General features: G+C 52.8%; 1 protein-coding gene across 2 annotated transcripts; it reads left to right on the top strand.

Annotated features, from left to right (window-relative positions):
• Positions 1–2,665: 2,665 nt before the first annotated feature.
• Positions 2,666–16,101, top strand: Dcstamp (dendrocyte expressed seven transmembrane protein). 2 transcript variants are annotated; one of them, XM_005381952.2, is made up of 5 exons: positions 2,666–3,171; positions 3,632–3,870; positions 9,113–10,153; positions 13,390–13,698; positions 14,595–16,101. In XM_005381952.2, exons 3-5 carry the CDS (start codon positions 9,125–9,127, stop codon positions 14,667–14,669), a joined length of 1,413 nt encoding a protein of 470 aa, XP_005382009.1. In that variant the 5' UTR covers positions 2,666–3,171; positions 3,632–3,870; positions 9,113–9,124; the 3' UTR covers positions 14,670–16,101. The 2 variants fall into 2 exon arrangements, with proteins under 2 accessions (XP_005382009.1, XP_013368199.1); XM_013512745.1 differs by lacking the exons at positions 2,666–3,171; positions 3,632–3,870 and adding an exon at positions 5,056–5,440.
• Positions 16,102–22,595: the final 6,494 nt, after the last annotated feature.

Below are 22,595 nucleotides of genomic sequence, written 5' to 3' on the forward strand. Positions count from 1 at the left end.
CCCCAGCCCCAGCCCCAGCCCCAGCCCCAGCCCCAGCCCCAGCCCCAGCCCCAGCCCCAGCCCTAACTGCATCCCCTCAGGTGCGGGTGCCCAGCAGGGACAGACCTGGGGCGTGGGAGACGAGACCGAAGAAGACCTCTGAGAGCCCAGCGTCCCCAGGACGAGAGCATAGAGGTCCCGCGTCAGCCGGGAGGGTGCTGGGGCCAGCAGGGAGGAGGTGGCTGGGAGCCAGGAATGGGCGCTGGCCATGTGCACTCTCAGGCAGTGCCCAGCTCGATGTCCCCACCCCACGGCTCTTGTCCCACTGTTGGCCAGGAAGTCTCAGCCTCCGAGTCTCCTGGCTCCTGGGGTCTCCCAGGACGCCGCACAGGGCCCTCTCCAGGCTCCAGGTCAGCTGTGGGGAGGCGCTTTGCTCAGGCCTGCTTGGGGGACCAAGGGATGGGGCGCTGTGGGATGAGGGCAGCAGGATCTGCCACAGAGCCCTGGCAACCCCACCTGACCTCTGCCAACCCAGATCAGGGCTGGGACAGAGATGGTGATGGCAAGCTCCGTCCTGGATGCTGTGTGAGGCTGGACCCCCGGCCCTGCTTCCCTGCCACCTCACTGGGTCCCCTGCAGAAGGGAAGGGACAGATGACCAAGCTGGGCAGGGTGCAGGCGGCGGGCAGCAATGCCCAGGGGGACCCACCACAGCCCATTCTGCATCCTGAGTGGAGCTGCCGGCAGGGACCTGGTCCTCCAAGCTGTGAGGTCCCCTGCAGGGCCAGCAGCCCGTCCTGGCCCCACCCCCTGGAAGGTGTGCGGGTGCAGCAGAGCCGGCAGTGCCCAAGGAGCAGGGCAGCTCCGTCAGGACATCCACGAGAGGCTTGCTGTCTCCGCTCGCTGTGTGCCTCCCGGTGGGCAGCTGAGCCTGGTGAGGGCACATGGCGTGGCGTGAGCAGCGGGAGCCCCTCGCCGCCCGTGCTTTCCCAGCAGAGGCACAGGGCAGCAGGAGAGGTGAAGGCTGGGGGACCTCAGCCTCTGCAGCCTCAGTTTACCCGCAAGAACAGCAAGCCTCTTCCCCGTTTCTGACCATGAGCTGACTCATGATGACTTCTGGTCCCTGAAAATGCGGAACCTCGGAGGAGACGCAGAGGCTGGGTGACGGGGGTGGCAGCCGCAAGGGAACAGAGGGAGTGGGGAGGCGAAGCATGTGCCCATGTGCCGCAGGGCCCCTCTGGGGAAGGCTGGTCCCAGGGCTGTGGGGACAGCATCCTGTGGGTGGGCCATGCTCAGACTTCCTGTCGTCCCAATATTCCGGAGGCTGAGGCAGGAGGGTTGCCGTGAGCCCAAGGACAGCTTGGACTGCATCATGAGACCCTGTCTCAAAGCAAAACAAAACAAAACAAAAACAAAACAAAACAAAAAAAGAGATGACTTGGCCGGGATCCTACAGGCCAGCTGCTTCATTATCTAGCTTTCCAATGTCTATTGGTAAATACAGTTATATAACTATGTTGCCATAATTAACACAACTATATGGCTATAATTATAGACTGACATGTAATTACTACTTTATTACTCTTATTGGGTTATGTGGCTTATCTTCTGAATGGGTAATAATAGTTCATGTGATTAAGAATGCAAACTGCACCAGAGGCTGCCTGTGAGGCGTCCTCCTTTGTGTTTTGAGGCCCCCAAGCAGGGCAGGGTCCTGGAGTGGTCCAGCCATGACTGTCCTTTGGCCAGCTGGCCTCAGAGGCGACCACAGCCAGTTATTTGCTTGGTCTCCTCTCAGAGACAGCCGTGTTGTCAGACCTCACAAGCCACAGACCCTTCCACCCTCTGCACATCGGTGTGTGGAGGTGTTTGTCACCCCCTGCGTACGTCGTATTATTTTTAGTGTCAGTTTGGCTAGACCAGGGTGCAGATCAGTGGTCAAACATTCTTTTAGACGTTGCTGTGAGGCTATTTTTAACATTAACGTTTAAGTCAGTCTCCTCTGAGTGGAGCTGACTGAGTCTAGGGTGAGGGTGGGCCGTGTCTCATCAGCCGAGGAAGGGGATGCTGCCTGTGAGCCCCCTATGGCCTGAGCCGTCCATAGCATCCACGCTCTGCACTCTCCAGCAAGGGCCCATCCTGCAGATTTGGGCATGGCCAGCCTCTACACTCCAGGGAGCCAGTTCTAACTCGAACCCTCCAGAGACTGGATTTGTCTGAAGAACCCTGGCCAGGACACGGGTTCTGCTCCCGCCTCAGCTTCCCACTCCCATGCCGCCAGCCTCCCCCCGTGCTCCCTGACATTTCGCAGTGATTCATTCCCAACACCTCCAAATCCCCGCTGTCGATGGCCCTACAGTCGTGTCTCCCAAGCGTGGATGTCTGTGTCTTTGCTGTGATGCTGGGTGTGATTTTATGATGTCTCACCTGTGTGATTATTTGTTTTACATTCTTATCGTGTCGCCCTGCTTTAAACTTCACAGTATTGTGGAAGAGAATCCTCCTGTCTTTAGGAAGCCCAAGCCCGTGGTGCAGCAGGCACTGCTCCTCCGTGTAAGGCTCAGAACTCAAAACAAGCACAAACAAGACAAAAGCAAGCCACAAACGAATCAACAAGAGCTCCAGCCGCGCTTGCTGTAAATTGGAAATTACCCCAAAACTTAATTCACTTCAATTCTGGCACATACCTGTAATCCCAGCGACTGCAGAGAACCGCAAACTGGAGGTCAGTCTATCTCACACTATAACGTGCACCTTCCAAAGTCAGCTGGCCCGGGACGGTGCCTGCATCCTATTAGGTCACGCTCATTCTGAGAGGCTCCACTTAACACATGTCTGTACTTCCTCTGTAGAACCCCCCAACGCCCTCCCTGTCTCTGCCTGTCTGTCTCTTTCTCGCTGTCTCTCTCATATTTACTCATTTGTTTCTCCTCTAATACATTGAAAGCTTAAAGTCAAGAGTTCGATTTGTTTAAATGTTGTATCCCCAGGTCTACGCGTTCGGTAGAGTTGCAGAGAAGTTCACTGATTGATCGGTGATTCATCTTCCAGCTGAGCTGTGTGGAAGTCAGTGACGCCTCCGTGTTCCGGGGAGAAGGGAGACGCGCTCTCGGTTGGGAGCCTGCTTGCACTGTGGAGCTTACCTGATTTCGTTCCTGAAGCAAGACTCCAACCAGAGCTGCAACCATAAGAGGTGTGGTGAATCTTGAAAAGTTCTCAAACTTGTCCGTTTTTACCTAATAGTTTTGAGGCCATTGCTCAGCATTTTGTGAAGTTTCTGTTGACTTTCACTCACCACCGGAGCACCTTATGAGCAATAAATTCTTGGGGCATCTGTCTCCGGATGCTTGCATTTCGGCAGGCTCAGGGTGTTTTAGACAAAGGCTTCTGCAGGCGCGCTGGGGTAAAGAATGATCCTGTAGGAATGTCTCCAGGTTTTCCAACTTCCCTGGCCACACAGCTGACTGGAAGCAGGTTTTAGACTGGGACGCCCCGGGCTCTGGCAGGACTCTGCCACCAGCTGCGGGCACAGGGGTGGCCAGGGCTCCTTCCCGCCTCCGGGTGGTGCTCAGGGCAGGGGCGGGAAAGGAGGGGCGGAGACAGTCCCATGACGCCTCCCCTGGGTTTGAAAACAGCCTGTTTCTCTTTTCTAGAGTCGGTTTCAGACCGTCCATCCATCTCGAGGCGCAGGCTCACAGGAAGTGCGTTCCATCAGCTCCATCGTGGCTGACCCGGAATGACTGGTCGCTCTGGGAGGGAATTAGGAGGCTGAGTCAGGGTGATGTGACCCTCCTCGTTTCTGGTTCCCTTTTCCTGCCTTATATTCAGACTGGCAGAAGCTTGGGAAACACGATTTATTCCTTGTACACAAAGAAGAACCTAAGGGAGACCTGTGAGTAGACTTTCAGAATCATCTTATTTCTAAGGTTTTTTTTTAAGTACTGGGGAATTGGAGGAAGGGTTTGGACTGCAGGGTCCTCCAGCGCCTCTCCTCACCCTCGGTGCCTGCGACACAAAGATCAGCAGACAGGCGTCCTAGCGCCCGTGTCTGAGCCGTGGCTGGGCGAGTGCCCCGTGACTCGTGTCCCAGTGACTCCGCGGCCTCGGAGGACGGGCCCAAGGCGCCCCGGGCGTCCCGCTGAGCAGTGCAGGGAGTGTCCTGCGGTGGTGCTGTCCTGTGCTCCGGCGCCCCTTCCGCTCCCTCTCTGCGTGGAGGCTGCCGAGAGGCGGAGCGGCTTCCTGGCCCTCCGGGGCCTGGGGTGGGGGACAGGGACACAGGAATCCTGCCCTCCTCCGACAGAGGCCTCGGCTGTTCTGGCAGCTGCAGAGAACAGCGTGTCCGGCCAAGAGCGAAGTTTGCAAGAGCTTGAAAGAAGGAACGGACGAAAAGGGGCGCGGACACAGCCCTCCCTCCTCCTCTCGTCCCGCTTGCAGGCGCAGGCGGCAGCGTCCACTCGGCATCACAGAGGCACAGCGGGCGGAGAGCGGAGGGGCTTGTTCCCTCGGGTTGTGGCCCAGGCGGCCGCATGCTGGCTGTCAGCGTCTCCAGCCGAGCCCTCGGTTTCACGTGGAGCTGTGAGCTGCAGACCGGCGGTGGCCCGAGCTCCAGGTCGCAGGCCCCAGACCCGCAGCCGAGCAGCCTCCTTTGCCCTCCTGCAACCCTCGGACCGCTCTGCCAGCCCCGCAGCTGGGCCCAGAGTGCTCTGGCCGGGTGTCAGCGGCTCGTTACCCTGCTGTGGTGGTGGCTGACCCGGCCTCGTCCTGAGCAGGAGTCCCCCGTGTGCTGCAGGGCAGTGCCCAGGCGCGGGGCCCCACTCCCGCGAGGCGGCCAGAGGCCTGGAAGTGGAGGCTGGAGCTGCAGCCATGGCTCACGCTGCTGCCTCTAAGAATTGGACCATCTATGTTTATTTGCTTTTGTAGCACTTAAAATGTTTAGAGAGCCAGGGGCAGGCTCAGAGCTAGGGTCAGGAGCAGGGTGTAGGCCATGAGTGGGGGCAGGGGAGGGGCAGGGGTCAGGGGTCAGGGGAGGATCAGGGTCCCCCGACAAAGCCGCAAGTGTGGTGCACACCTCTGCAGCCGTCTTTGTGCCTTAAGGTCTTTGTGCCAAGCCGTCTTTGTGCCTTAAGCCGTCTTTGTGCCAAGACGGGATAGACAGAGGCAGGCTGTTCCTTTGCCCATGACAGCAGCTCTGCCTCCTAGGTGGGCCAGTTTCTGGGTCTGCAGACCTGGCCCGGCTCAGCTCCTCCACAGCTCCTGAGGCTCGCTTCTGACCTCCCAATTACAGTCTCGAGTGGCGAGGGGTGTCCTTGCAGAGGGATGAGCTGCTGGAAAGCAGGGACCCTCGCACTGTGTGAGAGACGGGGAGTCAGGCATCGACACCACTGATACAGGAAGGAAAGGAGGAGAGACACAGCTTGGAGGAGCAGCAGCCCGCAGAAGCTGCCGGAGGAAACTGCGGAGAGGTCAGGAGGACTCAACCCACTAAGGACGGGAGAGGGAAATGAGACAGAGTCAGAAGGCTTTGGGCAAAAATAAATATTCCCAGGGCTGAGTGGAAACACTGTAGCTAGCGAGAGATGGGAAATGCTTGCAGTGCGGTTTCCAGTGCGGTTTGCCCAGGAGGAAGGGAGGAAGGTGATGAGGGGGAGCTCGCAGGGAGGGCAGGAAGGGCGCAGGGAGGGACTCGGAGGTCCAGGCGCCTCCGGACAAAGTGGTCAAAGGGCACGGTGCTGGGAAAGTGTTTGAGCCCGTTGAGCCCGCTACTTTTCAAAACTTAGGAGAGAGTACTCAAAGAAATCCAGACTTCAAAAAAAGTTTATCTTTTTTTTGTCACTGGGGATAGAACCCAGGTCTCTTGTACCCAAAGCAACTGCTGTACCAATGAGCTACACACCCAGCGCAGAACACCTAGGTTTCTGAGCAGTGTGGGGTGCATGTCTGCGATCTCAGCACTCTGGGAAGCTGAAGTGGGAGGATCGCAAGTTTGAGCCCAGCCTGGGTAATGTAGCAACTGAGCAAGACCCTCTATTAAAATATAAACAAACATCAAACAAACGAATAAATCAATGGAGGGAAGGGACAAGAAAGGAAAAGAGTATCTAGATTTCCAACTTCTCATGAAAACAGTCAGACAGTCTAGTAGCACAGAGTCTATAAGCAACCATGAAAAAATATCTGCTGGCCTGGGAGCTGCTACCCCAGAGACTTAAATGAGGTCCCAGGCTCTGGGCACCCCCAGTCGCCAGCCCCTGTGCCTCCTTATTTCCTTCACTCCTGAGTGCCTGTCCGGCCCTTGGGGTTGCTGGTGCTCTGGGCTCAGCTCTAGAGAGCTGTCGCCTGCCTTCCTGGTCCCTTTCTGGGGAGCCAGGGCCTCCAGTTGCTCTGGAGAGAGGGCTGCATCATGAGGCTCACAAGGCTGTGGGTGCAGAGAGCCCCGCCAGCATCATCCAGCCTGCACCTCAGGGTGCTATGCAATTGCGACCCCGGGAACACATTTCAGCCAAATGCGGCAGCTGTGTTTGAAGACAGGGGCCGCGGGACTCCCTGTCCTACCAGGAAAGCCCAGGGCCTAGCTTTGCAGAAGACCTGGGGACCTGGACTTTCCTAGTTGACACCTGCATCTCGCTAAGAGTCCCCCATTCCAAGCTCACGTCTAGGCCTGTCTGATCTGTAAGACTCCCCCTTGCTCCAAAAATAAAATGTGAGAATTGGGGTATCTGGTAGACCACGTCTTTAAGAAAGGACCAAGCGAATGGCAGGGGTGTGTGCAGATTCGGACTCACTGATTTAGCTGGAAGGAAGGAACCGGGCAAAGAGAGGTGAGCACATGGTTAACGAGCTGTTCCAGGTCCATCTTTGCATGTATAAAGACCAGATAAGGGAACCGCTTGGTTTTCTGTGGCAGCAGAGACGCAATGAGAAGGCACAGGCTGCATTTGCTGCGCCCCTTCTGCCCAGGAAGTGCCCCTCCTCAGCTCACTTGCAGGCAGCGGGCAGACTCAGTCGGGGAAGGAGGCGCAGAGCTGAGAGGAAGCCCAGCCATGGAGGCCGGAGCCACGCTCTGGCCCGGGAACCAGGAAGCTGTGTGTGCAGGGAACTGAGGAGAATGAGGTCAGAGCTGTTGCTTGGTAGGCAGACACGTGCCTCTCTCAGGACAAAATTGCAGCCATAGATTTTATTTAATTGATATTAGACTTTCTTGCAGAATGTTAAGATTTTAATGTGCCCTTAAATCTGTTTCCTGCTTTCCGAGGAATGCTCTGTATGAGGAATACACTGCGCAGGGAGGAGGCGAGGAGAGGGAAGACGAACCCACAGTCGCATCATTAATATTTCAGGGGGCAGAAAATGGTGCCGCACAAGGGAAATCAGAACAAATAACACAGCTGGGGTTTCAGAGCTGGCCGGCGAAGGCTGTGATTGGAGATGCAGGATCTTTGTGAGGCCAAGTGTTTTGATGCAGAAGAGAGCAGACAGTAGGAGCGGACTCGGGGTGTTCGGGTCAGCACTGAGGCCCGCCTTGGGGAATCTGGCGTGTTCCCAGCGGGACGGTACGGTGAGTGACCCAACCAGAGCCAGGCGTTAGGCGGTGCCGGGAGAAACCGCCCTGGAGCTGGGGAGCCCGCGAGAACCCACTGCCGTCTTCTCTGTGGGGTCCCTGGCAAACTGCACACGTGCTTGGAGCCTGTTTTCCATGTGGAAAGAGCAAAAGGCATCCATCTCTGGGAGCTTGGTTCAGAGCTGGGCTGCTTTAGGGAAAGTGCCTGCATCATAATAGGCAATTAGTGCCTGTCAGTGCGTGCGTTAGTCCATTAGCCAGCCAGCCCTTTGGGGTCAATTCCAGAGTAACGGCCCAGGATATGCTTGGGGACGGTCGGAGGGAAAGGCAGGAGCTCCAGCCTCACTCTGCTAGGGGTCCACTCAGCCGCTCCCCACACGGGGACACACCCTGGGCCGTGGGTGATGCTGTCCCTGACCTCCTGGGGACCGTGCATGCTGAGCACTGCCAGCTGTCCTCCACACAGGCAGATCTGACAGGAAGTGAGCTTGCTGGCCCTGCCCTGGTCACCCCTTTAGTTTGCTGTCCTCCTGGCGAGTGGGGCATCCTCCCGTGTGGGGTCGGGGTCTCCTGAGCTGGCCCCACACGGCACCGACCCTTCTTCCACACCCACCCATCTCCTTTCTGCTCACCCAACCCCTGCCTGGAGGCTGCACCCTCTGTGTCCTGCTCAGAGAGATTTAGACGCCTTCACTCCCACTGTTCCCCGTCTGATGCCTGCCCGCCGCCAGCCTCACTCGGCCCGAGCACGCGGAGTGCAGCTCACCGGCTCTGCAGCGGGAAGCCCCCAGCCCTGTCGCAGCTGATGTGCGAAGGGATTTATTTAAGAGTGATTAAGAACTGATCAGTGTCCTCATTACAATCCTGAACATACGGTCTGATGCTCATTAGATATTTTCCTGTCAATCAAGAGAGCAGAATCTCAGATTCACAGCCTTCCAAGTGAGCCCAGGTCTCTCCTCGGACCTCCCAGACCTGGATCTGAATGCTAACAAGCTGGCAGCCTTAACGCAAGTTCACTTTGATTATCCCTGATCTGGGCAAAAGAAAAGAATGATTAAGTCAAGGATGAAGGTATTCACACTCTCCTTGTGAGAGCCTCAGAGGAGACTCCTCATTCACTGTGTCCTGAGGGGCCGTTGGGACCAGCGGAGGAGGATGGCCTTGCCCACTTGCTGGGAAGTCAGGGACCTTGAGGTGGGCAGATGACCCCGGACCACTATGATGCCCTGATGTCAGTGTGAGTCCTTCTCAGAAGGGAGCGGCAGGACCCAAGTCATGGAGTGGGGTTCCAGCCTCCAGAGTAGTGAGCCAGTGCTCAGGCATCTCTGAAAGGCTTCGATGGGCTCATTTGTTACATGGCCCTGGGAGGCCAACGCAGCTGGGCTTGCTTACACATGGCTGAGGGCAGGGACGCAGGGAGCAGGAGGCCAGCCCCAGTTCTCAGGCCAGGAGATGCCTCAGCTCTTTCTGGGAGACAGAGAACAGTCCTCTTGCATGGGTGGCAGAGAGCAGCGATCAGCTTGCCAGCCAGCCCTTAAACCACTCCTGATCTTGGTTTCTTTTTAACTTCTAGGGACGCAGAGACATGGGCGTCTGGACTTCTGGCAGCAACACCCTCCAACATCTCTGGGAGATTTACGTTCGTCCGAGGAGCCTGGGGCGGGTGGACTTTATCCAGCACCTGGGAGTCTGTAGCCTGGTGGCCCTGGCTTCGGCGAGCCTGCTTTCTGCGGCTTTCTGTTGGTTCCTGCCACCAGTCGCAGTGGTCCCCGCCTGCTGGGCCATCACCTGGGCTCTGCTGTGCTGCTCCAGGCATGCGCGATGCTTCGTCCTCCTCCTCTTCCTCTCCTGCGGCCTGCGTGAGGGCAAGAAGGCTTTGATTGCAGCTGGCACGGGGATAGCGATCTTTGCACACATCGAGAATATTTTTCACAACTTTAAAGGTCTCCTCGACAGCATGGCGTGCAACCTAAGGGCAAAGAGCTTTTCCATACATTTCCCACTTTTGAAAAAGTACATCGAAGCCATTCAGTGGATTTATGGCCTCGCCACTCCCCCGAGTCTATTTGATGACCTTGTTTCTTGGAACCACACCCTGGAGGTCTCTCTGTCCAGCTCCAGCCATGCCCTGGAGGTGCAGCTAAAGGACACCAAGGGGGAGGTCCTGGGCGTCCTGTACCACATGGTGACCGTGATGGAGGCGGTCTCCTCTGTGGGCCGGAAGCTTCTCACCTGCGCTGGGCTTCTGCTCCTCCTCCTCGGCACCGGGCTCTTCCTGAAGCGGGTTCTGGGCCCTCGTGGCTGGAAGTACGAAAACGTCTACATCACCAGACACTTTGTCCGGTTTGATGAGGAGCAGAGGCGCCGGCAGAGGCCCTGCGTCCTGCCCCTGAGCAGGGAGGAACGGAGGACCTATGCAGTCGTGCCCTCTTTCCGGCTGACCCCCAGGGACAGGAGGGCCCTGGGGCTCTTCCTGCTCCCTGTCCTCGCCCACCTCTGCGTGTGGGTGCTGCTGGCGGCCGTGGACTACCTGCTGTACCGGCTCCTCCGCTCAGTGGGCGGACAGCTGCGGGGCCTGCCAGGGCTGGAGGTCCACCTGCAGCTGCACGGGGAGGTAAGGGCGTGGGTGTGAGACTTGAGACCTCCCTGCAGGGTACCCTTGGGTCCCCGAGCCTGGCAGAGAGCTGGCACACAGGAGGAGTCCAGCAGGCCTGATGATAGCTCAGGAGCCTAGCCTAGCTTCCCTTTGACCTCTAGGAGGAGCCCTCTGAAGCCAGAATTCCACTCCCACGTGTGGTGGCCAGGCCACGGTCTCTTTAGACGCGAGGGGAGAAGCCGCTCTCTGCCCTTTCCGTTGCTGGTGTTTTTAATGGGAAGCACTTTTAATGCACACCTGCTGTGATCTCAGAGTGCGTGTCCCTGGTCACCCTCGGAAAGCTCTTGCACGGGCCCTGGAAAGCGGGACCTGCTAAGCCAGTGGCTTAGCCTGGCCTCATTAGGTGTCGCCGTGGAACTAGCAGGGACTGAGGAACGCGCAGGGCTTCCTCCAGGGTCTCCGGGAGCGCTTTACCGGGGTGGGGGCTTCCCTCCCCTTTCCTGCCTTTCCCGTTTCCCTGTGGGGATTTGTGACGACACTGACCCTGCAGAGGCTCTGGACAGTGTCAGACCCTTGCCTTAGTTGTTCTCAACCCCGGAAACTGAACCTAATCGGGTAGAGCGTGTGCTTGAGTGTGTGTGACGCATGTGTGCACATGTATGTAAGTGCGCATGCGTGAGTGTGTGTGCACGGCGTGTGTGCATGTGTGTGCCTGTGTGTGTGCTGCGTGCTGGGTTGACACGCTGCCTGGCCAGAGCAAACACCGACAGCGTCTCCTTGTGTCTGACTCGCCCCCTCTGACAAGTTGCGGGAGACAGTGGAGGCCGCTGGGGAATCCCGGGGGGCAGATGCGACCCTGCTGCCTGTACCTCTGCCCCGAGCCTCTCTCTCCCCGCCTCTCTGGCTCCAGCCCTCCTGCTGCGCCCTCCTTGTCCCTTTCCTCCTGCCTCAGCAGATCCGCCCCCTGGCTCCTGCCCTCCTGGTCCTGGCTTCTCCTCCGACTTGATTACTGCAAGCTCTCTGCCTCCCTGAAGAATTTAGGTAATTACGAGACACCCTGTTGCTCGGACATTTGGAGCAAGGTGGATAACGGAAGTAGTGTTCCAGAGGAAAGCCAGGCAGAGCCTCAGACGGGCACCTCGGGGCGGCCCTGACAGAGGCCACCTCTCCCCACTTCTCCTTCTGTCTCCTTCACTCTTGTCTCCCTGCTCCATCCTCCCTGGCCTTCCTTCTTGTTCTTCGGCCGTCTCATTCCTGTTCCAATCCATGCCCGGCCTCCATTCCTGTTTTGTGATGTGGGCGGAGCAAGTTCTGCCTTCCCTGAAAACCCCCAGAAGCTTCCAAGGCAGTGCAGGTGCCTGACACATCATCCCGGGCACTTCTGGACATGGGTGCCCTACCCAGCCTGGGCTGGCCCCTTGGGGGCCTCAGGGCCTTGTTACCTTGCACAAGGTAACAGCAGCAGGGTGCCGGGCCGCAGAGGTGAGCTTGTGTGGGGGTGCCCAGCGCTCTGCACTCCAGCAGGCTCCTGTGTGACCCGAAATGCCCACCCGCCTTGTCCCAGGCCCCCGGAGTCCCCCTGGTGCCACTGCTGAGCTGCAGAGGAAAGTCAAGCAGGGTGGAAGCCGCAGCACGAGGCTTTGCCGGTATTTCTCTCCCACTTTCAGTGGTCACGTAATGAAGATGAGAGATGACCCAAGCTGAGCCGGCCACGGAGCGGGCTTTGTGACAGAAGCAGCCCTGCTGTGCTCTGACTGAGCACCTACTGTGTGCTGGCACTCTGCTGCCTGTCTTTTCCCAGCTCGGAGCCTGGAGCTCGCCTCCACCGTCACTCACGCCGGCTCGGCCCTGCCGAGTGTTTACTTAAGGGGAGTAAACAGGGTTTAAATCACCGTGGCACCATTGACCATATTGCCTGGCGTTTTCAAAGAGTGAGTTTGTCTTCCACCATTACCCTCCTCCAACCCCGCACAGAAATGTTGACGCCGTCTTTCTGAGGCCCGGACTCCCAGCTGCAAATAGTCCCCAGCTAGGTTTCTAGACCAAATGATGACTTCGCAGCCCAAGCTCCCGCTGCTTTGTTATTGCAGAACTGCTCATCACCGCCTCAACTGATGCGTTTGTTTCTCCAGTGCTATTAAAAAGGGTGTGCGCTTTTGCAAAGGGGATGGGACCTCTATTTAATTGCAGCCTGGCTATCTTTTTGAGGAGAGAAGAGAAGAAAGGCAAATGTTTCCCACGGCTCAGGCTGGGGGCTCCGCGCTCCTCACAGCGCGGTGGGGCGGGGAGCGGGCAGGATGCCCAGCGCTCTCCCACGTGGGGCCGGGGTTGGGTTGGTTTTGTTGCTTTGCTAAGTCATTTACCTCCTCCGCCCGGCTCGGCGGCGCTTGGGTGATAATAACTTACTAAGCACCCCGTCTGTGAAGTTAATGCTCCATCCCTAAGGTGCTTCATTTACACTGGGAGGAGTTATTCATGGGCAGAGCTGGTCCATTAGTTCCTGCTTTACCAAATTAGAAAACAAATCCACTGAGAGCTGCAGTGACTTTCCCAGGTCAGGGGAAGGAAGCGCTGAGTCAGCATGCGCCTCCTCTGAGGACAGCAGGGCTGGTGACTCGGTGTCACCTTCTGGCCTCTGTGATAGGGTTCTGAGGGCAACCGGCTTGTCTCTTGCCTTCAGACGGGAACGGAGGCCTCTGTCTGGGCATCTGGGCGGGGAAAACTGCCCGATTTTAGAGACCTCCTCCAAGAATGGACAGTCCCTTCCCTCCGCAAGGTGAGCTTGGGGTCATGTGTCCACCCGGAAGTGGCACTGAACACTGGACAGGAGCAGTCACCTACAGTTCCCAGCTCCCCAAGGCTGCTTGGGGCCGCATTCAGTGCCCCGGCATCGGTGTGGCCTGATACAGGGGCTGTCCTGACCGGGAGGAGGAGCTATGTCCCGAGTGATGCCCTCCCGGCTGAGTGCGCTCCCGTCTCTCAGACCCTGTGTGCCGAGTTAAGCCATGTAAATGCGTCCTGCGGTAGGATCTCCCCGTCTCCTCAGCCCCTTCCCTGGCCTTAGACGTGGCTGTGGGAGACCACATGAGATCACGCTGCTCCTGGCACCGCTCCTCCTGGCACTCACAAGAAGACGCAACTGCAAAGCTCTCCTGTGAGTTTGGAGATAAGCGCTTGGTGCTTCGGGGAAGCACTGAGAAAGAATCAGAGTAGAAAACCGCACGGAGAGTGATTGTTTCATCCTTTCATTTTAGAAGCGAGGAACTCAAGACATCACCCACGATTCTTCCTTTACTATCTCTGTGTTTGAACCCAGCTGTACGCCCAACCCCAAGCTCCTCCCGCCTACGACCTGGGCTCTTCTCGGGGTTATCCTGGTGGTGCTAGTGCTGCTGGGCCTGTTGTCCTCCATCCTGACGCAACTCAAAATCCTGGTGGCCACGTCCTTCTACCCCAGCGTGGCGAGGGAGCGCACCCTATCCCTGCATGCAAAGCTGCTTAGGAAAAGATCAAAGCAGCTGCCAAGAGAAGTCGAAAGGAAACAGAACCTGTACTTTACAGAGGTAAGGCCGACGTGGGAGCGTAACTTCTAATTACGCTGGGGTCCAGTGGGAAGGGCAAAGGGAAAGAGGACTTTAAAGCACTCTTTAACTTCACTCTGGGGCTTGTATCCCAGCAGGAGGGAGAGCACTGAGGGGAAATAACACACAGCTAGGGCTCTTAGCACTGTGGTTTGAATACTGGGCCAGGAGTCTATGCCATACCCTTCAAAATATTGGCTTCAAGTAAGTGCCTTCAGCCACATCACAGAGAGGCTATTGAGAAGGCCCTCTGCACTGGTTACTAAAGGACAGTGCCCACTTTGCAAGGTCAAGGATAAAGAAAAAATATGGAAGGAAGTCTCTACAACTCAGTAAACTTCAAAGAATTTGCTTATTCTTCTGGGTTATTTTACAGACACGCACACAAACATAGTGTCTCCCATGGACATACAGAAATGATCATGCCAAAGATTTTGTTTTACTCGTGAGGAAAGATAACTGTAACCAATTCAAAGCACACACAGACACACATGGACACACACATACACCATATACACACATACACACATACCACGCACACACACACAGGTCACCAGGGATTCAGAATGAATTTGCTTAACAGCCGCAGCTAGAACTGGTTCCTTCCTCAAGGGTGATTGGGCAGAGTTGGTTGTGCCCTCTGTAGGTAAGGTCGTCTTCATATTATGGATCAGAGTCCCTGGCATTGTCACTACTGGCCAGCTGCAACTTACAGAACTGGAAAAGAGTTCACAGCAATAAACCAAGACAACCCATAAAATATGCTTTTCTGTCCATTTTAAAGCCTGCAATTTTTCCTAAGACCAGTAGCCCCGTAATAAGAAGTTCATGTCAGAGAAGTTTACTTGGAATGACTTGTTCATTCACCCACTTTTCAGGTTCATTTCTGGCTTCCAGTCCTGAGAGTGATGAGGAGGAAGCACATGGAGGTCGCACCTGCAGACCATCTCTAAGGGAGGCTGAGCAGCTCAGCCGCGCGCACCACTCTCTGGACACTTGGTTGGCACTGCCTGTGCTCAGCAACTGAAGGCTGCGTTACAAAGTCGTCCAGGGTGTGACTTCGTGGGGTCACCTTATGTCCCTGGTTGTGGCCCCAGACTGCTCATCACAAAGCCAGACGGTTACCAGGAAATGCCTATGTGGCCTGTTTTCCAAACAAAGCATAGGATCTAGACTGCGTCACTGTATAACAGGACTGTATCCAGCCACTTTTCTGATGAGTCTCAACAGAGAGCACTACTCAAAGAAAAAAAAAAAAAAAAACAACTGACATCCCTACCACAGTGTCACAGGCAGTGCCAAGGAAAACACCCATGTATAAAACCAGCAACACACCTTTAAACTCTTATTGCCTTTCGTGGGCATTCCCTCCCCCACCAGGGTCCCCCCCAAGCCCCTGATTCAAACACTGTTTCTGAACCCACTTCCGTCATCTCCCAGTTTCTCCTCACCACTGCTGCCTCTCCGACACCCCATTTGCCCGTGTCTCTCTTGCTGTCTCTTCCAGCAAATCATCCAGCCTGAGATTAATGATCGAGTCACCTAGAGACCACATCTGTCAGAGTCATCTGACAGACTTGTTAAAATGCGCTTGTTAAAATCCTGAGCTTCTTTTTATCTTTAACTATCTCAAAATAATGAGGAAGGATAAACTCTCCTTGAATACTGATTCTATTATCTTGAAAGTGCCAGGATGGGGGAAATTATTTTTATTTAACATTTTGAAAAGCTTTTCCTTTTGAATAATCTCAGACTTACTAAAAGTTGCAAAAGCAGTGGACTTCCATGCACCCTTCACCATCACCCCAGGTGTGAGCATCTCCCGTGACCATGGCATAGTTCTTAAAACCACAGAAACGGCATTGGACAATGCATGATCTACAGAATTCATGCAGTTTTTGTCATTTATCCCACTCATGGCCCTTTCATGGTCCTTGATGCAATCTAGTCATCTCCTTTCTTCGTCCCATCCAACTGGGGACAGTTCCTCAGTCCTTTTCTTTCATGACTTGACACCTCTGCAGAGTACTGGCCAGGTGTTTTGTGAAATGTTCGTCAGCTGGGTTTGCCTGATGTTTCCTCTAATTACAGCCAGGTGCAAATGCATTTTTGGTGCAAATACTACAAAAGTTGTAAGATGCCTTTCTTTATGTGTCATAGAGGGCAGTCCACAATGTCCACACGTGTCAGGGAAGGTTAGTTTTGGTCATTTGGTTAAGGTGTTATCGGCCACCAGATTCTTCCACTGCAAAGTGGTTGTCTTTCTCTTCGTGATAAATAAGCATCTCATGGGGAGATACTTTGAGACTATGTACATAAACTGTGCCTTATATTTTTGCCCTCTGATTTTAGCATCTGTGGATGTAAAACTTACTACTCTGGTGATCAGATAGTGATTTTTCTGTCCCTACATTTTCTTCTCCATGTCTCATTGCAGTTCTGCTCTAAGGAACAACAGTGTCTCAGCACATCCGTGGTAAAAATGGCTCTCACCTTGGTGGGACCGCACAGGCTCCATGAGCTTCCCAGACGTTGGAACCTGAGGAACCACCAGGCCTTGTCCACTGAGCCTGCACCCTTGGCCCTATAAATGGGCCAAACATGCGGCATTTGTGTGCTGGGATCTGGGTTGTTTATTATTCACTGCAAACTCAAGCCTATCTGCTCAAAGGCCTACCCACAGCACCGTGTTTTTACCTGTCAAATTCTTTCAAAAATCCTGCAGACAAGCCTCTTTGAAGCCATCTCCAGGCAGCCCATTTTGCATACCCCTAAACCTCTCCTCACATCTGCTGGCTCCAAGATCCCAACCCACTGTAGCTTTGCATTCTCTGACCAAGGCCTTCTCCACGGTGCTGCTGAGCAACACCTCAGGGACACACTGACCCCTCCCTGGCCCGGGGAGATCCCTGAACCTCTCCCTCTGGGTGGTCCCATGCCCTTTTCCAGTGAGCCACCTGATTAAGGTAATTGTGTTAGTGCCTCCCCTAGTGGTCACATCTTTTCCCAAGATCAGTCCCTAAGTCCCTCAACCTGCTACAAGACAATGTCTCTGTGCCATAAGGTATGAAAATCAGGTGTGAACAGGTCAGATAAATCACCAGAGGTTAAAACTGTTAGCACGCTGTATTAGTCAGCTTTCCCTTTACTGGGTCACAGTACCTGCCACCCACAGTTTAGAGAAGGAAAAGCTTAACGAGCTCACAGTTTCAGCAGATTCAGTTCATGGTCAGCTGTCTCCAAGGGAGAAACGTCGTGGCAGAAGGGCCTGGTGGAGCGAAGATGCGTAGTTGACGGTAGCCAGAAGGCAGAGCAGGGAACAGTGCCAACAGGAAGGGGTGAAGAATCAATATAGTGTCCTGGATCCACCTGGACACTCCAAAGTGTGCTTTACTAATCCCTCAGTGGCTTCCAAGGCAGTCAGATGACACAGTTAAGCTTAATGACGATGCATGTGATGAAATGTGAACACAAATTCTTTGTAGTCTATTGATTTTGCCAACCTTGGTTAAGGACAAAGAGATCAGCTTTCTTGGCCAGTGATTGTCAAACTGTTCGCAATTCCTGGATGCACAAGCATCCTAAAAATTGCTGCTGCCCAGCCTCACCCTCACAGACCCTGACTTTGCTGAAATAAGGCCTGGGCATTGGCATGTTGGAACCTCCTTGGTGATTCTAATGGGCAGGTAGGATTGAGAACCACTATTCCAAGGAATCTTACAGAATTACAGGCCTTCAGTGGTGAAAATTCTTCAATGCAAGGAGCCTGCATTAGAAATCTGTCTGGCTCAGCATTCTCAAAGTGTGTTCCTCTGGCCACTGGCCAGGCCTTCCGCTGCTTCACAAAAAGAGTGATGAAGAGCACATTCTTCAGCAATTTGCACTGTCCGTTTCTACCTTGGAGTTACACAAAGCACATTGGAATAATGAAAACCATAGAGAAATCGTATGGTAACATTGAGAAATTCTAATAATAAATATATAATATTACAGATTATGATAACTATAATAACAAATTTCTTTCAATCTGTGTCACCCAGAATTTCCTCTAATTATTAAACCATGGAAAATTCTACCTGCAGTAATTATTAACATCATGCAGGACCAGTTCTATGGCCCCTGCTTTGGTGTATGCTCATGAAATTGGCATGACTGTTAGCTGAAAAATCATTGGAAAGCATGAGGACACATTTGGGATCTTGGCTTATGTAAACACTTGTAATTGTATCCATTGCTGTATTTTCTTCTGTGTTTTCTCATTTGTTTGTGTTTGTGGTATTAGGGACGGAACCATGGCAAGTGCCAGGCAAGCTAGGTGGATGCTCTACCACCCCAGCCATGTCACGCTTTCCAAACAAATCCATGCCTGCATGATGGGTGAATTTGTGTTTGCATTTTAAACTTATCCCTCCTACAGCGATCTACTCCACATTAACCAAGGCAAAGAATCTACTGTTCAAATTGTTAGAGATTGCAGGTTGCTTTTGAGGTTCTGAATTCTGTTAAAGAACATACTATTTACCAACAACATCACCAACATCCAGAGCAAACATTTGACCAAAGCCACATAGAAGGTTCTGGTGATGCTCAGAAAATCACCTTGATGCCTGCTTTTGGCAGACCTGCTTTTGCTCCCAATCCACTCAGCTAGTCAAACGGATGCTTTGCCAATAAATAGAAATGTGCAGCAGCTTTAGGAAAGCACCGAGGGTGGGGACACGTGGCATTGGCAGCCCTGGTGGGGTTCTGGGCATCGCCCACCTCAGGTGCCCAGCCCACCCCTCTTCTCTGTAACGAGGGCCCCAGAGAGGTGGGAGAGTCTCTCGATGTCTTTGAGACCAGACCTCCCTTTCTACAGCAGCTAGCTCTGCTGCCTCCAATGACTTTGAGCTGGTCACAGCGCTTCCTGTGTCCCTTTTCCAGGCAAGTCTGTCCTTACTCTGAGGTCTCCTCCTGGGTAGGACAGACTGGCCAGGACGGGCTGCCGGGAAGGGCTGTTTTGATCATGGAAACAGGATCTGGACTTGCTCATTAGGGCCAATCTAATAAGGACATATAATGCTTCTTTAATTGCAGCTTATCACTTTTGATTTAAATAAATTGCTGGTAAAATCCCTTGAGACATCTATTGTGAAATGTGCCCTGTTAATCTTGTAGAGGCAGAAAGATCCTGCTCAAGGTAATTTCATAATGCTTTCTCTTTTCACCTCTAATTTTATTGGCCTATGAAAGTATATTACATTACAGCCTAAGTCATCATTTCCCATCTATGAATCCCAATTTGGTGCCCTTTTTTTATGGGGTCTTCCAAGGGTCATTGTGCTGACCTCATTGGCCCCACATGTGCTGTCAATAGAGCTTGTCCTTGAGAATAAAATGTAGTAATTCTAAGTACCTTCATACCATAGTAACAGATTTCACTTACTGTTCTACTTGGTATGTCAAACATTATCTTTCCTCTTAGATTCTATGTCTCCTGCTTTCTCTGTTCAGATCTAATTAATTGTAATTATAATATGGGGTATGTTAACGTCTTCTCACATATGTTTTCGTCTTAATTGCCTAAGAGGAAGAAATACACATACCTTCCTGTAAGGGAGTGTGCTGCTTAATCTTGATTGTCACCTTGGCTGGATTAAGAGACCCTGGAGAGCTGACTGGGTTGTGAGGGCATTAATCTCATCAATGGGTTAGCTCTTCGATGAGTTAATAGCTGAATGAGCTCTTAGGATGTGGGGCCTAGTTGGAGGAACTTGATGATGGGGGGGTGGCCTGGCGGACTATATCTGGTCCCTGGTCCTGTCCTCTCTGGTTCATTCCCTGCTCTCTGGTGGCAGAGTTGAGCAGCTTTGCTTCACCATGCCCTTCTGCCATGATATTTCAGCCTTGAAGCCAGCCAACCATGGACTGAACCCACTGAACTACCATGCCAAATTAAACCTCTCCTCCTTTAAATTTTAAGTGTCAGGTATTTTGTCCCAACAATGAGAATGCTGGCCAAGCCAAGGAGTAAGGGTTAGTAATAGTGATTCTCAACAAGTAATGAGATCACTGAAGCCAATTATTTAAACTATACAGTGGAAAAGAGAGGGACTGGATGATCACGAGTGGGGTTTGAGTGTAGATATGTATCTACATTTAAACATCTGTTATATTAGACAAATAGAGCTGCTGTACCATGCAAGGGAAAGGCCTGACTCAGAGTTTAAAACCCCTTTTGGAGCAATTTGAATATATGCAAATGGAGGGTGAAAAAGATGACAACAGAAATAAAAGTACAACTCCCTGGGGTCCCTTTAGTTAAAGCCAAAAGCATTTGCACTGCTTTCCTGGGTGCTGAGGACATGCACAGTGTGGTGTGTGGGGTGGTCTTATCCTTGTCCCCAGCCTCATTTGGCAAAGACAAGAAAGGGTGTAGCCATTGATTGCATCTTGGGGCTCAGGAAGTGGACAGCTTTGAGGACTCAGAGGACCAGAGGGTGGAAACAAAGATGCACCTCTCATGCTCTACAGTCGTGGTTTCCAAATGATCATCAGAATCACCTGAAGAAGTAAAAATAAAAGATAATAAAATTATAAATTCCCAAACCTAATCCCAGAGAGACTGGATGCCCCCCTAGCCCGCATGCACTCAGAGGGGGGCTTTTGGAGCATGACTGGACTGTGGGGGCTTATAGCTGACTTGTTAAGTGGGATCTGGAGTCACTGGGGGTGTCCCTCCCTACTCCTTTCTTTTCTCTCTCTCTTTCTACTTCCTGTCCACCCTGCCCTGATCATCACACCTCTGCCAGGTCCCTCTGCTACACTGCACTGCCTAGGAGCCAGCTGACCACGGACCAAACCATGAGCCAAAAGAACTCTCCTCTCCCTTGAGTAGTGGGTATCAGTGTTGCATCTCACCAACACGGGAAGTGCGTAGAACCCTGACTTAAATAGTCAGGAAGGGCCCTAGGATCCCGTATTCTTGGGAACTTCATCCATGAGTTGGACATGAGTGGTAACCATGGATTTGGTTGCCACTGGTTTAGAGATGAGGGAGGGCTTAGCCTTGGAGATGAGGGAGGGCTGATTAAATAACACATCTAGACAGCGTCTAGGTAATTTGTACGGACACACAGAAAACTTCCACCTACCTTGCTGAGCCACTACTCTTCTCCAAGAGGGTAAAATGCTCACCGCCTGTCAGGAGCTCTCCAGTCCTCCTGGCCTGCAGTCTAACACACAAATCCGGGTGGGCAGGCACCCAAGCAAAGGCAAAACCCATGATGACCCCATGTATAGGACAGTTTTTGCCTATAGTTAGCTATTTATTAAATATGAATTAGTATCCAATAGTATTTTTTAATTAAACTCTTGCATTTAGGGAATAGTAGGTCACATTTTTCCCAGTGGAAGGGAAATGTGACTGTAATAATCCCGATACTGTACAAAGAGATACTTTTAGAATTGGGAAGGCTGGGTTCAAATCCATATTCTAATTATTAGTGACAAAAACTTAAGCAGCTTAGATCTTATCTCTCCAAGCCTCTGTTATGTTATTTGTAACATGAGGCTTAAAATACCCATCTTGTAGCACTTCTGAGAATTAAATGAGATGACGTACATCAAGTCACCAGCATACTTCCTCCCCCAAAGTGGAGTAATATTTGGATGAGCTTTCTTCTTTCCCACAATTCCTTGCCCCGCCCCACTTGTTTCAACTTCTGACAATAGGATTTGATACTGAGAGAGTAAGAACAACAAAGAAGGAATTTCAGCCAGGCTTCAAGTATACTAGGGACTGGCAAGCTATAAATGTTACTGTCTGCGCAGGGCAGAGAGTGAATATTTCAGGCCTTATGGTCCTTGGTCTCCCTTGCCACCACCCCACTCTGCCACTGTCGTGAGGAGCCCCCATGGGCCCTGAGCAAAGGAATGGATGCTGCTGCCCCTGCAGATTTGGCTTGCGGACTCTGCTGTACAAACACCTGGTAAAGCAGGAAGGCTTCGCAAACCCAGGAGCTGATGCAGGATGTGAGGCAATGGGAATCTTCAAGTCAGAAAGAAAAAAATAATGTATTTTTGCCATGAGATAGCTGGATGACTTTGCAAACCATCTCACCTCTCCCAGCTAGACTGTTATAAAGACAGAAAGTCGAGCTAAGGGACCCTTGACAAGGGTGCAGTCTCATAGCTCACAGTTCTTTGAGGGGGACAGCAGCTCCCAGGGACAGCAGCTCCCGGGGACAGCCTGAAGGGGACAGTGCCCCGGGGCCAGGTTGGACTGGCTTGTTCTTTCATGACTGGTCAATGACTTGTGAAGAACAAGGGAAGCGCTCCGGTCATCGGTGTAATTTATTTGATGAAAAGGGGAAAAGATAACATTAGGTCAAAATAAATGTTATTTTCTCCATAGACACAAAGAAGCAATCTGAAAAGTTATTCAATTCTAAATGTCACTTGTAATTTCATAAGGCCTGAAGTCAGATTGCAATATCAGTGGCTGACGACCTGAAAATGGAAAGTCTTGCTTTTTCAAAGCCAACGATGCACTCACTATAAATGTGATATATTAATTAGGAGGGGGTGGAAGAAATCAAACTGTTTTTACAAAGGAAGCCATGGGGAAGAGTGTACTGCAACAGGAAGCGGGCCATGCTGTGTAAGTGGAAATGCTAACGTAACCTTGGAAATACATACATTGTTCTGAAATAGACAAGAGGATACAGGAAACAATGCCAAATTAAAAACTGGGAGAACTGCATTTTTAGTCTGTTTGTTTGGCTTTGCTCACTTTCCTTCTTTTCTTTTCTGTCTCTCCCTCCCTCCCTTCCTTTATTCATGCATGCATGTGGTGCCAGGGAAGAAACCCAGCACCTCTTGTTCACCGGCAAGGGCTG

The sequence above is a fragment of the Chinchilla lanigera genome, unplaced genomic scaffold, assembly GCF_000276665.1.
Source record: "Chinchilla lanigera isolate Chin_1 unplaced genomic scaffold, ChiLan1.0 scaffold00016, whole genome shotgun sequence".
NCBI lineage: Eukaryota > Metazoa > Chordata > Mammalia > Rodentia > Chinchillidae > Chinchilla > Chinchilla lanigera.